This window comes from Macrotis lagotis, chromosome 4, assembly GCF_037893015.1.
Source record: "Macrotis lagotis isolate mMagLag1 chromosome 4, bilby.v1.9.chrom.fasta, whole genome shotgun sequence".
Lineage (NCBI taxonomy): Eukaryota > Metazoa > Chordata > Mammalia > Peramelemorphia > Peramelidae > Macrotis > Macrotis lagotis.
In genome coordinates, this window is record NC_133661.1 from 197,194,258 (window position 1) to 197,208,423 (window position 14,166).

Here is a 14,166-nt window from a genome sequence, read left to right on the forward strand (position 1 = left end):
GGGGGTCGCCTCGCGGACGCGCGCCCCGGGAGCCCCGCCGGCGGGTCGCGCCTGGAGGACTCGGCCGGCGCGGGGGGCCCTGCCCCGCCGTGCCCGGAGAGGCGGCCGCTGCCGCGCGGAGCCCGGGCCGGGCGGCCCCCTCCGGCGTCGGACCCCGAGACCGCCGAGATCGTGGCCGCCGCCGCCGCCGCCGCCCCGCGGGGCGGCCGGGGGTCCCGGGAGGGCAGGACGGGGGCGCCGCTCCGGGGGCAGTGTCCACCATGGTGAGCGCCCCGACCCGCTGCTCCCGCGCCCCCTCGGTGCCGCCGCTCCGCCGCCTCCGTCTCCGGATCGGATCACGGTGAGGGAAAAATGAGCGAGGAGACGGCGACTTCTGACCAAGAGTAAGCGACCCCCCGCCCCCAATGCAGCCCGGAGTTGGGGGGGATCGGGTGGGGGAGGGGAGGGAGCGAGCCCCCCCAGCCCTCCACTTTGGAATGCTTTCCTGTGGGGGGGGGGGTCCTGACCCGGAGCGAAGGGGCTCCCCACCCCCACTCCCACTCGAGCTGGGAGGCTGAAGGCACGGAAGGACCCTGGGGCTGTTGGTCTCCTCACCCCCCACCCCCCGGGCACCCATCTAGAACATTCATCCTTCTCCCTTTATAGCTATTTCACATGGAAACTCGTGTGTGGGAGCACCATCCTGCAGCAGGCTGCTCCTGAATCTTAATTGGATGAGTCAGGGACTAAATAGAGATAAAGCCCCCCTCCTTCTTTTTCCCCCCCTTTCTTAAGATCCACCTATAAAGGTACTTTTTAAAAAAATTGGGGGTGGGGAGAGATAGGGAACAATTCCAGGATGAAATCAGTAAGAAGGGATCTATTTGGACTGTCTCCATAGTCTGTGTTTTAGACTCGGGTTCTCTAACTCTATCAATGAGATAGACTCCAGGATTATTTTTCTTTGAATGGTATCCCTTCAGGACATTCTTGTCAGCAGACCTAAAAGGAAGCACGAATGGTTGAACAATATTTACACTGCTGAACATGTCGATGATCTCATTCATTAACTTTTCTTTACAAGCTGTCGTGGGTTAAGGCTGTACTTATTTGGTCACTTATTCTGTTTGCCCAAGTAGTATTTTTGACATGTAAATCTTTTTAACAACTGCTGCATGGCGGTTTGGTGGTGCAGCGAAGAGATGGATAGATTATTATTTTTTTTTTGATTAGGGACTGAAAAGTCTGCGAAATTTTATTGTCCTTTTCTTATTAATTTTTTAAAGTTTGCTTTTTGCCTAGGTTTGGTTTTCAGGCGGGAGACATAGGGTGGGAGAATTGTCATTAAGACAAATTCCTTTAAATAAAATATGCATTCCTCAGCACCAACCTCTTGGAGAGAGGATTCTCAAGCTCTTAAAAACCTTGAGGCCTGTAAAGCACGGAATAGCTTGAGAAATAGCAAGCAGCAATCTGGAGGAAAAAAAAAAAAGCTCACGCTTCTGCTTAGCGGGTGTAGAAGGTGGACTGCAGTGTCAGTGCAGCCAAGAAGCAGAAGTCGCCGCCATGTTCTCGTCGTCTCTTTTTGTGAATCGCTCTTATTTGCATAGCACAATCTTCATTCATAAAAAGTAATTAAACCACCACTACCTTGGACATTCTGAAAAGCATTTGTCAGGGGAAGGAAATATTAGTTTGCTAGATGTGTGTTTCCAAGCAAATAGCTGAATTTATGAAGTTAAAGAGAATTTGAAGTTTTAGGTCAAATTAAAAAAACACACACATATACACACACACACACACAAAAAAAACAACCACCCCTGTTCACTGCATGTTGACACAGTTATGTGGGAAATATCAGTTCGGGGAGGTGCTGGCATCACGTGATCTGCTCCATTCATAAAATACCTGGCTGTCCATTCACAGTGCAGTGCACTGTCTCAGCCTTGAGCAGATTAGACATGTTCTGAGAGAGACTCAAAAAGATCCTTTTTTTTTTTTTTCAGGGAATGATTCTGAAGGAAAACCATTGAACTGCCCGATGAAGGGTTTTTTGTTTTGTTTTGTTTTGTTTTATATTGGAGACTCTCCACACAAAACAATTTTAAAAATCGAATTGAATTTTAGGAAGAGGAAAGACTTTGCTTAATCAAGGTCATATTTTTAGAAGAAAAAATAATTTCCTTTTGACAGTAGCTTAACAGAACTAGATTGACATAAATGTATCTCTTAATAGAACTGTAACTTAATAGAACTGGATTGACATAAATGTATCTCCAGAATGAAAATAGGAATTCTTTGTAGGCTTTCTGAAGACTTAAGTGAAAAGCATAAATTGTGTTGTATATTAATCAGTTGGTCTTACTAGAATTGGCCAGTTCATTTAAGCCAATGGATATTCTCAGTTTAATCTTGTTTACATATTTGAAGAATTTTGAATTAAAAATAATTTTACTTTTAAATTTGAAATATTTAAGTATTAAATATTTACAAATATTTAAGCCATACAATAGAATATATAGAAGCTATGTCATTTGTATTATCTTGTTAAAAATAATGCTTTTTCTAAAACTGGCTAGATCTTTAACTAATGGACTGTTATTAAGACTGTATAATATTACATCCTTTCATATTAGAATGAGAAAGATGTGCTGTATCTTGGTAATAAACCTGAAGGTTTTTTATTCTGCTTTTTTAAAAGGGTGTATGCTTCAAGTACATTTTTTTCCCCTAGACAGTAACATTGAATGGCAGTGAATAAGTTAATTGTGATACTCAGTTTTCTAGAATGCTTTTTACACTCTAATAATCTAATTGGAAAGTTGTAGGTTGTCTTTTGGATAAAAGGGCTTATTTAAATGACTGAATGTTATAGTATTATTTTCCAAAACGATTAGGCATAGCAGCAAAAAAAGTGTTTAAGGCCTTGCTTTTTTGTTTGCTTAAAAAACAAAATAGAACACTGCCTTGAAGCACAGTTTTCATTATTTGGGGGAACTTTAATAAGATGTTTAGCCAACCAAGCCAGGGATTTAATTACAATAGGAACCTGTGCATTTCAAGAGTTTTTTTTCCTTTTTTTGCCTAAATATAAGCTGGGGGGAGGGGAGACGACATATTTAACTGAGAAACCATTAAGCTTCTCTAGTAAGACTAGTGCTAGGTTCTTAAGCCTCTAAAGGCTTCATTCTGCCATTCTTTCAAAAGATTTACCTTCTGTCTTCAATTCCAGAGATGTATGTCTAGGAAAGGATTGATTATTTAAAAAAAATGTTAGTTTTTGAGCATTTTATATATTAGCAATTGTGTTATTAGCAAACCAGATTTAAAAGATAAAAGGTTACATTGGCAAAATAATAATGAAATGATACGTTTGTAGACTGTCTTTTTATTATAATCACACCTAAAATTCAACTTTCTAATTTTTTTTAATGAGAACTAAGAGCCTATAATGGTGTGGGTAAATGAATGCTATGGGATAAAACATTACAGTTTTTTCTGAACAGAGATTTAAGATTGAAGCATTAGAAAAAATCTGCCCACATACAAAATTACAGGTTGATAAACTTTAATTTTTAAAGAAATTATTTAGGGCAGTTAGGTGGCACAGTGAATAGATTACTGGCCCTGGAGTTGGGAGGTCCTGAGTTTCAATTCTGCCTCAGATACTTACTAATTACCTAGCTGTGTGACCTTGAGCAAGTCACTTAATCCCATTGCCTTGCAAAAACCTAAAAAAAATTATTTAAAGTCATAATATTCAAAGGTAAAATGTTTTTCTAATTAATTTAGCAAATTCCAATTTGATTTCCTGATTAAAATATGTAGAATAATATTTAAGCTTTGTCATTCAATTATGATACATAACCCTGTTTTTGTCAGTTTGGTGTTCATAGATTTTTTTTTTTCAAAAATTAGCTGGAATGTTTAGCATTAGATTATCAGGTATATTATAATCAGAAGCATCATAGTTTTACTAGTCCTACTTTCCTTTGATAAAAGAAATTCCATGGAAGTTTCCTAATATGTACATTTTTTGTGATAGAATAGAATGTTCTCAATTTAATGTACTTAATGGTCTAATCAAGTAGCTTGAATGATGTCTTCTAAAGTAAACATTTAACTTGAGGCATTATTGTGCTTTGAAAAGAAAATGCTGGATTTGGATTCAGAAGACCTGGATTTGAATCTTAGCACTGCCATTTAATAATAACTGTGCATACTTAGGAAAATATCTTGATTTCTTTTTGTCTCAGTTTCCTCATCTCTTTGATGAGGGGATTGACCTGAATGACCTCGAAAGTTCCTAGCAGCTTTAGATCTATATACTTCTATGTTCTTAACAGAAAAAAATATTTTCTGTGTCTGAAGAATAGCTAAAATCTTTAGGGCTTATTTAGTGATAAATTGTCATTAAATTAATACTAATTTGAATTCCTATTTTTCTAGTTTATTGTAAAGTTTTTTTCTCTTTTTTATTATAAATATTTTATTTGTTTTCCAATTATATCATTTTTTTTGGTAAGGTTTTGAATTTTACACATTCCCCCCCCCCAGAAGGCAGTCTAACAATCTTGTAAGGTATGTTTTTAAAATTTCTACCAATTTAGTTTTCTGTGTGTTCACTTTTTATTTTCATATTCATAAAAAAGGTTGTTATTAGGGTTCCAAACTTAGTTGATTGATACTATTGTTATATTAGATAATACTGGACCAGATTCTGGGGACAAATGTTTGCTTCCCAACACTTGGTTAGGTAGATAGGTGTCTTAAAAAGTTTTTATTTAATTTAAAAATGATTTTAAAATAAAAATCACCTTGCAATTTAGAACTGATCTTTCTTAATTCTAATACTGTTGATGAGGAAGTCATTTTTCCTTCCCTAAGTTTCAGTTACATCATCTGGAAATGTACTCTGAACATCAGAAGAGCTGTTTTAAGGAAAGCACTTGGTAAAACCTTAAAATATTAAGTTATCTTCAAATAACAGATATGGTGTAATTAGTAAATGGTATAATGAAAAGTCAACTTTTAAAGATTTTTTTCTAAGTTTATTTAGCCATTTGAGAAAACAGTTGAAAAAGTTTTTTTGTAACAAATTGGTACCTAATTTAGTGCTAGGAACTAGTATGCTTTTATTTGCAATAGATTTTTAATTGATCTCCCTGCCTCAAATCGCCCCTCTCCAATCCATTTGCCCAAATAAGTTTAAAGCATTGTGCTCAAGAGACAGCAGCTAGGTGGCGCAATGGATTGAACTCAGAGTCTGAAGTCAGGAAGAACTGAATTCAAATGCAGCTTCTGATCCTCCATGGCTGAGTGATCCAGAACAAACCACTTAAGCTGCCTGACTGGGTTTAAATGGGGATAATAACAGTGCCTACTTACAGGACTATTGGGAGCAGCAAAAGAGAGCATTCTTGAAGATTTAACCCAGAGCTGGTCCTTAGTAGGTGCTATGGAAATTTGTTCCCTGCTCCTTGAGTGTCTCCAGATGTCTCTAGGACAAAGGTGGGGTTTTTTTTGTTTATTTGTTCATTTATTTGTTTATTATTTTTACAAGGCAGTGGGGTTAAGTGACTTGCCCAAGGTCACACAGCTAGCTAGGTAATTTTTAAGTGTCTCAAGTCCTCTGGACTCCAGGGCCAGTGTTCGATCCACTGCACCACCTAACTGTACCAATAGAGGTTCGTAATTCAAATCTCTGGAGCCCCAAGGGGGCCATTTCAGGGGCCCATGATCTTGGAAAGGAAAATAGTGACATCATAATCTTTACTAACCTGTAACTGAAATTTAGCATTCCCTTTACTTATTTTTGAACATTCTGAGTAGTCTACAGGTTTCACCAGATTTCCTGAGAGATACTTGACACAAAAAAGCTTAGAACCCTTGCTCTACTGACAAACTAGATTCTTTTCTTTGTTGCTTAAAGCCCTGGGCCAATCCAGCTCTAGGCTGTTTATCTAAGCTGATTTTCCATTACTCTCTTAGACCAAACAAAATGGATTGTTGTCTGTTTTTGGTGTTCAGTGTTCTACTCTTCTCCCTCTTTTCCTACCTCTTTACCTTTTGTTTTCCTTACACATGAACTCCTTATGGATTGGGACCGTTTCACTTTTTCCTTCTGTCCCCAGCATACCACACAGTGCCTGACACAGAGTGGGTTTTAATGAAGGTTTGATTGATATTGCATTTGCTCCTTTAATTCTTTAGGCTTTAGGCAAATTTAAGACCAGAAGAAATGTAGAAATTTCATTGAATAAATAATTTGAAATTAAAGACTGAGCTAAATATGGGGGAAATTAAGCTTTATAATTATAATTTGGGACTTTTAGACCTGTTCTTTGGATTTAATATGTGCATACATGTATATCATTGACTATATATTACAAATAGAGTATTATCCAGCATTATAAATGTAGGCTTGAAAGAACATGAATAAGAACTGAATATAAGTGAGCATGAAGAGCTGTAAGTTATAAATATCAACTTAAGCAGTTCTGAGAGTATTAACATCAAGTCAGTTCCTATACTTCATTTATTGCCACCAAGTAAAACAATCAGAAAAAATATTTTTTACTTTTTCTGAATTGTACCTTATCTGTACAATTCATAATAATCTCTCCAGTAAGAGTTGTGTATTTAACTCTTTAAAAAAATCAAGCATGATACTTTTTTCCTGCTGTTTCACTTTAGTACTTCAAATTAAAAAATATTTTGCTATAAGTACATGTCACTTAAGATAGTAGAATTTTAAAAAAAATTACATTTATATACTGCTTTAAAGGTTTTCAACATATTTCTACAAAAATCCGGTAAGTGGTAATAGTGCAAACATCAATCTTACTTTAAGGATGAGGAAACTGAAACTCAAAATGAATTATTCTTCTATGGAGACATGCAGGAAGTGTTGGAAATTAGATTTGAAACCAAGACTTCAAATTTAATAAGCTGCTTTTTTTTTGGTACCTCTTGAATTGTTTTTCGTACTCTCAAACTATAGGAGCACAAAACTATTCATTTCAACAAATATTTATTAAGCATACACAATGTAAAAGGCACCTTACTAGGTCTTAGAAATATAAAGAGACATAACAAAACCTGTGATTCCAAGATTGTGAGCTAATAAAAAACTTAAAGTCTAATTAGAGTTATGTTTATTTTTACTTTTTTTTTTTAACATTTTGAGTTCTAATTTTGCTCCCTCCAGTCTTTCCCACTCATTGAAAAGGCAAGAATATGCTATCAATTATACATGTGAAGTCATGTAAAACAGTTATATTTTTTAAAAAATGAATTAATGCAATTTAACATTGAATCACAGGCCTGGAAGCTAAATTGTGATAGACTAAATCTAAAAGAAAAGCAATTTTTCTATATTCCTGTTGTATGTTTTTCTTTGGTTTCTGAAGGTTATATTCCATTTATCATGTCTATTCCTGAATTAGTGGAAATAACTGATGAAAATTTTCATGTGTAGTTTTTTTTTATTTTACAAGGCATTCTATATTTCTCCCCTAATTTTTTCCATTAAACCTCAGAGCACCAGCTACAGAGTGTATTTAATGTATACTGGGAATGCCATCCCATCTATAATATACCTTACAAATAGTTATCAGATCTTTGAAGACCTCTAATGAGATGGAACATCCACTCATGACCCTCTTTTTGAGTAGCCCGTTATCTCCAGAGATAATCTGTTATATTTTTTAGACACTTGTAATTTTTTAAATTTTTTCTCAAGTTAGGCTTAAATTTGCTTCTTGCAATTTCCATCTACTGTTGTTAATTCTACCAAGCAGAACAAGTCTAGTACCTGTTCCACATGGCAGCTCTTCAGATTTTTGAAGACAGCTATCATTTTTTCTCCCCCAAATTTAATGTACCCTAAGTTAAACATCCCTGATTCATTCACTCAACATTTATGTGGCCATAATCTTGAGACCCTTCACTGGTTGCTCCTTCACTTTATCACAAGTCTTCCCAAATGTGCCAGAACATTCCAGACGTGGTCTAATGAGAACAGAGTACAACAGAACTATAAGAACTGCTGTCCTTCTAGACTCCATACTTCTTTTAATGCATACTTTTCCCCCATAAAATGCATGAGATTTTTGGTTCACATTTTTACTTTCTTAACTGTAATTTACTCAATTAACTGTAATTGAGCTTGCTTGATATTTTTCCACACAAACTGCTATCTAGCCTTGCCTTTCCAAATTCACAAGAAGTGAGACTGATATTTTTAACTCCATCTATTATTTTTTACCTAGAAGACAATTTCAAAGAAACCTATAAAGACTTGTATGAAATGAGAGAGGGAAGTGAGAAGAATAAGAATAATTTATTCATCAACTCCATCATTGTAAAGACAGCTTCAGAAGATTTAACTCTTTCTCAACAAAGTGACAGACAGCGATTCCAGAAGAGCTGCTTTGAAATGGCTAACAAGTTCTGCTGACAAATGATGGACTCAGCGTGCAGATTGAAATGCATGTTTTGAATTTGACCAATTTGGGACATTCCTAGTATGGGGAATTGTTTTGTTTGACTGTGCATATTTGTTAGCAAGGATCTCTTTTTTTTTTCTTATTTTCAAAAGGGGGATAAGTGGGAGGGGGAAAATTGCTTTTATTACTTTTTTAAAAACTCAATAAAATTTTAAAAAGTTATCCAGAGGACACAATTAGAAACAGGAATTACTGCTTTATTAATTATAGCCCTTGATTGTGTGGATCACCACAAATTGTGTCAATTCCTCAAAGAAATGGAAGTACCAGATCATCTTTCTTATCTCCTGAGGAAATTGTATGTGGGCCAAGAAGTGACAGTTAGACCCAAACTTGGAACAACAGATTGGTTTAAGATTGGAAAAGGAGTATGACAGGGCAGTATATTGTCACTTTACTTATTTAACTTGTATGCAGATTACATCATGCACAGATTTCCAGAAGAAATATCAGCAATACCAGATATGCAGATAATATCATTCTGATGGTAGAAAGTGAAGAAGAATTAAGAAGTCTCTAGATGAGATTGAAGTAGGAGTGTATAAAAATTGGCTTCTCATCAAAAAAAAAAAAAAAAACTAAGGTCTTGGCAACTTGTCCCATCACTTCCTAGCAAATAAAGGGAGAAGAAATGAGAAGCTCAAAAATCACTGACCATGGTGGCCGAAACCATGAAATTAAAAGACATTTGCTCCTTGGGAAGAGAGCTGTGGCAAATCTGAGCAGTATACTGAAAATCATAGATACCTGACTCATAAAGGATAAAGTCAAAGATAAGGTTTTTCCATTAGGAATTTATGACTGTGAGAGTTGGACTGTAAGAAAAGCTGAGCCCTGCAGAAACAATGTTTTCAAATTATGGTGCTGAAGAAGACTTTTGAGAATCCCTTGAACTGCAAAGAAATAAAATCAGTGAATACTTAAATTAATTTAGGCTATTCACTAAAAGGTCAGATATTGAAACTGAAGCTTAAATATTTTTGCCACATAATGAGAAGATAGAACTCATTGGAAAAGACCCTGATGTTGGGAAAGATGGAAGGTAAAAGGAAAAGAGGACATTAGAGGATGAGATGGATTGTTAGTGTAATGTATATAATGAGCATGAACTTGGGACAGTCTTGAGAGATAGTGGAAAATAGAAGGGTCTGCCATGCTATGTTCCATAGAGTCGTGAAGAGTCATACTTAACTGAACAACAAGGAAAATCTTCCTTTTCTAATAGAGAAACCTAAAAGTGGAATGGACTGCCTTGAGAAGTAATGGGTTTCTCCTATATTGATCTTCAAGGAAAGAATTGATGGTCACTAGTCTGACATGATATGAGGACATTCCTCTGCAGGAATTGGTTGAACTTAGGTGCCTTGTTGGTCCATTCCAAACTATGAAATTCTGTGATTTATTCCTATTCAGTTTCATCTTATTTGATTTGACCTATTACTCTACAATAAAATTATCTCTTTGTGTTCCAGTTTAACTCACATAGCTTATCTTACAATTTTGATAAAACTTAATCTGTTGCTGCTTCTGTGTCATTAATAAAAAAAAAAAACAGTAATACTGGGCCGAGTGCAGATTTAGAATTCAACACAAAAGTCTTCCTTCAAAAGTTGATTGATTTCTCCATTTTAAGTACATTTATACATTTCTCTATTAAGTTCATTTATAATATACTAAGTTTTGGAAATAACAAAGACCAAAACATAAGTTTGCTTCCTTAGTTTGGAAAAGTGAGTAGTTTCACATCTCATTTATAGAAAGAGATGATTCCATTCTTATGGGAGTAATCCTACTAATTAAGATTGCTTTGAATATAATCACTAAAAAATTTTAGGGGTTATAGCCTTTTTTTGCAAATGTAGGTATAAAGATGCCACTTCCTTGTTCTTTCCCAGTGGGCTAGATGAAGGAGACTATGGATTAGATTTAGCTCATAGGTTTGAGGTACCTAAATTTACACTGAGTTCATTGAACAATAGTTAAGATCCTTAAAATACTGTTAATTTTTAAAAGACTAACAAAAGTTATGACCTCTTGATGGCACAGTCCTTTCATTCAGAAACTATATTTTGATGAACTATTATCTGTAAGAATCCTCTCAGAGTGATATTTAATTGTTAAACCTATTATGAGATGATTATAACTCAGAGGCTTCTTTATGTTAGATTTTTTAAAGTTACGCTATATATGTATATAAAAATATGATTCTGCAGCTTAAATATTAAAATGGAATATTTTCCTATTTGAAGAATTAGATACATTCAAAAATATGGCATGTTGAACTGTTGAACTAGAGTTTATAACTTAAGTACAAATTGTCCTGCACTGTCAGGAGTTTCTGGCTTGTCATTAATTTGCTCTGTGGCTAAGATAAAATACTAAACTGATCATTAGACATGGACCCAGTTCCTCTAACTACTGATAGCTGAGTGATTGACTTTGGGTATTAACTTAGATGAGGGATTGGAAGTTGATTTATCTTGGCAGTTCTTTCATTATACAATGAGTTTTTCCCTATTAATATATATTAATATGGAACCTCTCCTTGGAGGGAAATACATTTTAGAAACCATTTCTTTTGCTACTCATTCCCTATTGCCCAAAGCATTGAGCTACCATTAGGGTGTTCTACTTGGGTTACATGACTTCTATTATTGACCTGATTCCTTGCTGCTACCTTATTTCCTGATTACCTTATCCTGTCACAGTCAGACTACTTCCTGCCTATCTTTTCCTTTTTTTCCCCTTATGATTTGCCCCCTCTTCCCCCTTCACCCTTTCTGCTTCTACTTAAGTGCTATTGAACGATACAGTAGTACTTGATGAGTCCTCTACACATTTGTATATCATTTTAACTAGGTTCTCAGTGCTTTTACTCTTCTGTGATTGACATTGTCATGCTTCCCATAATGGTTTGTTTCAGACTCTTCTTTCAAACTCCTTTTCAGCTACTTTCTCTCCATTTCAGCAGAGGACCTCTACTCATTTTAAAGAAGTGGCCCTTCTTGCCAATACTAATCTCTCTATTTGGGCTCTTAATCTCATTCCCTCTGGGAGTTTGCCCCTTAAATTATCAGATAACTTGAATCTTTAGTCCCTCTTTATCCATTGATTCCTTCACCAAAACAAACATCCCCAAATTTATCCTATCCATGAAATTCTTTCATTTGCCTGTTAACCTCCTTAAGTTGTCATCCCATATTTCTCTCTTTCACAGCTGAACACCTAGAAAAATCTTTGACCACTTGAACTCTGGCTTCAGATTTCAAGACTTATTAACAGAAACTGCTCTTAGTAACAACTCCCTCTTAATTGTTAAATTCAGTCCCCTCTTCTTAGTCATCTCTTTTTTTTAGTCTTTTTTTTTTGGTCTCCTCTACAGTTTTTGATATTGTTGACACTGTTGATCACTTTTTCCTCCTGGACACTTTTATGTTACTGAGTTTTCTGATTCTACTTCTATTTGATCTCTCCTCAAGTGCCCTTTGCTGGAGTACTGTCTTATGTACTATGTTTATATACTAAGGCTATGTCCTAGGCCATTTTTTCTCCTTCCAATATTTCTTTTCATGGTGATCAGATTTATACAAATGTCCCCAAATCTTATCTAAACTTCATTTCTCTCCTGAACTCCAGGCTGACATTACCTAGATCATCTCCACCTGGATGTTCCACAGGCATCTCAAGTTCAAAATGTTCAAAACTGTACCTTATCTTTTCCTCTTAAGCCTACCCCACCAAATCTCCTGTTTTGTGGAGGATAGTCAGTCCAGTCATCCAGGTTTGCAACCTCAGAGTTTCTTTCATCCTCCATATCCAGTCAGTTGTGATATCTTGTCTGTTCCAGCTCCACCACACCTCACTTGTAAGCTGTTTTCTCTGTACACTCAGCTATCACTCTAGATGAGGTCCTCATCATATCTTCCTACAAAAGTTTTCTAATAAGTCTTCTTACTTTCAGTCTCTTTCCTTCTTCATCCCGTTTTTTAAATTGCTGCCAGTTTGACATTCCCAAAGAACAGGTCTGATCATCATTTCATTGGGCATGCTGTTGCCTCTTGGATAAATTTAAAATTCTTCTCTTTGGTATCTAAAATTCTCAGTAGACAGGTTCCAGCCAATTTTTTTTTCATACATCTTTCACATCCCTCCCTTATAGTCAGTCATTTCCCAACACAGGGTCTCCTAGGTGGCATAAGTTGTTAAGAGTGCTGGGTATAGAGTCAGGAAGACTTAGCTTCCTGAATTCAAATCTGGTCTCAGAATTACTTTGTGTCATTTGTATGACCCTGGTCAAGTCACTTACCTCAGTTTCCTCATATGTAAAATGAATTGGAGGAGGAAATGACAAGACCACTCCAGTATCTTTGCCAAGAGAACACCTAGTGAGGTTCTGAGGAGTCAGACAAGACTGAAACAACTGAATAACAAAAACATGTCCAACAGTCATCCTCTTGCCTCAGAGCCTGAAATTTCTCCCTTCTCACTTCTTCATGGTTCTGTTCACATTTCACCTCAGCGGGTTTATGGTTGTGAAATTCTTAAGTGTCAGACTTTGCTATGTTGATTTAGTTTTGCTGAATTTTTTTTCTATATTGGGGGATGACATGGAGGGGGTAGGACAGCAGGAATGTAGGAGAAAATGTAGGAGATTTTAAAAACAAAAAGTCAGGGGGTGGCTAGGTGGCACAGTGGATAAAGCACCGGCCCTGGAGTCAGGAGTACCTGGGTTCAAATCCGTTCTTAGACACTTAATAATTGCGTAGCTGTGTGGCCTTGGGCAAGCCACTTAACCCCATTTGCCTTGCAAAAACCTAAAAAAATAAAAACAAAAACAAAAAGTCATCAAAAACCTTTAAACAAAAGCTCAGTTCAAGTGCTAGCTCCTACATTGTCTTTTCCTGATCTTCCCCAAAGTGTAAGTGCCATTGTTCCCAATAGAATGTACCATGCTCTTATTTTTGTTCTTTGTAGTAGGCACTTAATAAATATTTGTTGTTTTTGCCTTTTCAAGGGAGTAATTAACTTATCTTATAAACTGGTACTAATGTGCTAATGAGAGAAGGCTGTATAAGCTCATCAGAATATCTTTCTGTTCCTAGGCCACCTGTGCATTTTAACAAGTGTCTTTTTGAAAATAATAATTAGTATTTGGATATTTAATTATATTGTATAAATAAGGTAATAAAATTGTGACTTCAATTAAGCTGGAGTTTAATAAATACAAGCTGAATTAAAACCTAATACCTGTGGGCTTATTAGAATCTTTTCAAACAAAAATTGAAAAAATACTTATTGATACATTATGATTTGTATGAATGCTTTCCTCCACTAATTCTTAAACTCCTTTTTAGGTAATTCTCTGTGAGTTGCTATAAGCAAAAAACTCTTAGTGACCACCTTCTGATACTGAGCCTCTGAATGTAGTCCAGGTCAACAAGGATTTATTAACAAGATTTTCATAGTGTGTCACTATGTTGCTGGGAATACAAAGAAAGGCAAAAACATAGTCCCCAAACTTAAGGAACTTATATTCTAATGGAGGAGGCAACAGGTAAACCAGCAACAATAAGATATGCACACAAAATGTAGATGGAAGACTTTCAGAGAAAAAAACATTTGAAACTGGACCTGGAAAGATTTCCTTGAGTGGATGGGATTTGAGGAGAGCATTAAA

General features: G+C 36.2%; 1 protein-coding gene across 1 annotated transcript in view; it reads left to right on the forward strand.

Moving 5' to 3' along the window:
• Positions 1-268: 268 nt before the first annotated feature.
• Positions 269-14,166, forward strand: part of SPRED1 (sprouty related EVH1 domain containing 1) — a 136,178-nt gene continuing 122,280 nt past the window's right edge. The window contains exon 1 of the mRNA XM_074235073.1: positions 269-383. Coding sequence (XP_074091174.1) covers positions 352-383 — 32 coding nt within the window. The 5' untranslated portion in view covers positions 269-351. The remainder of the gene's footprint in view (positions 384-14,166) is intronic.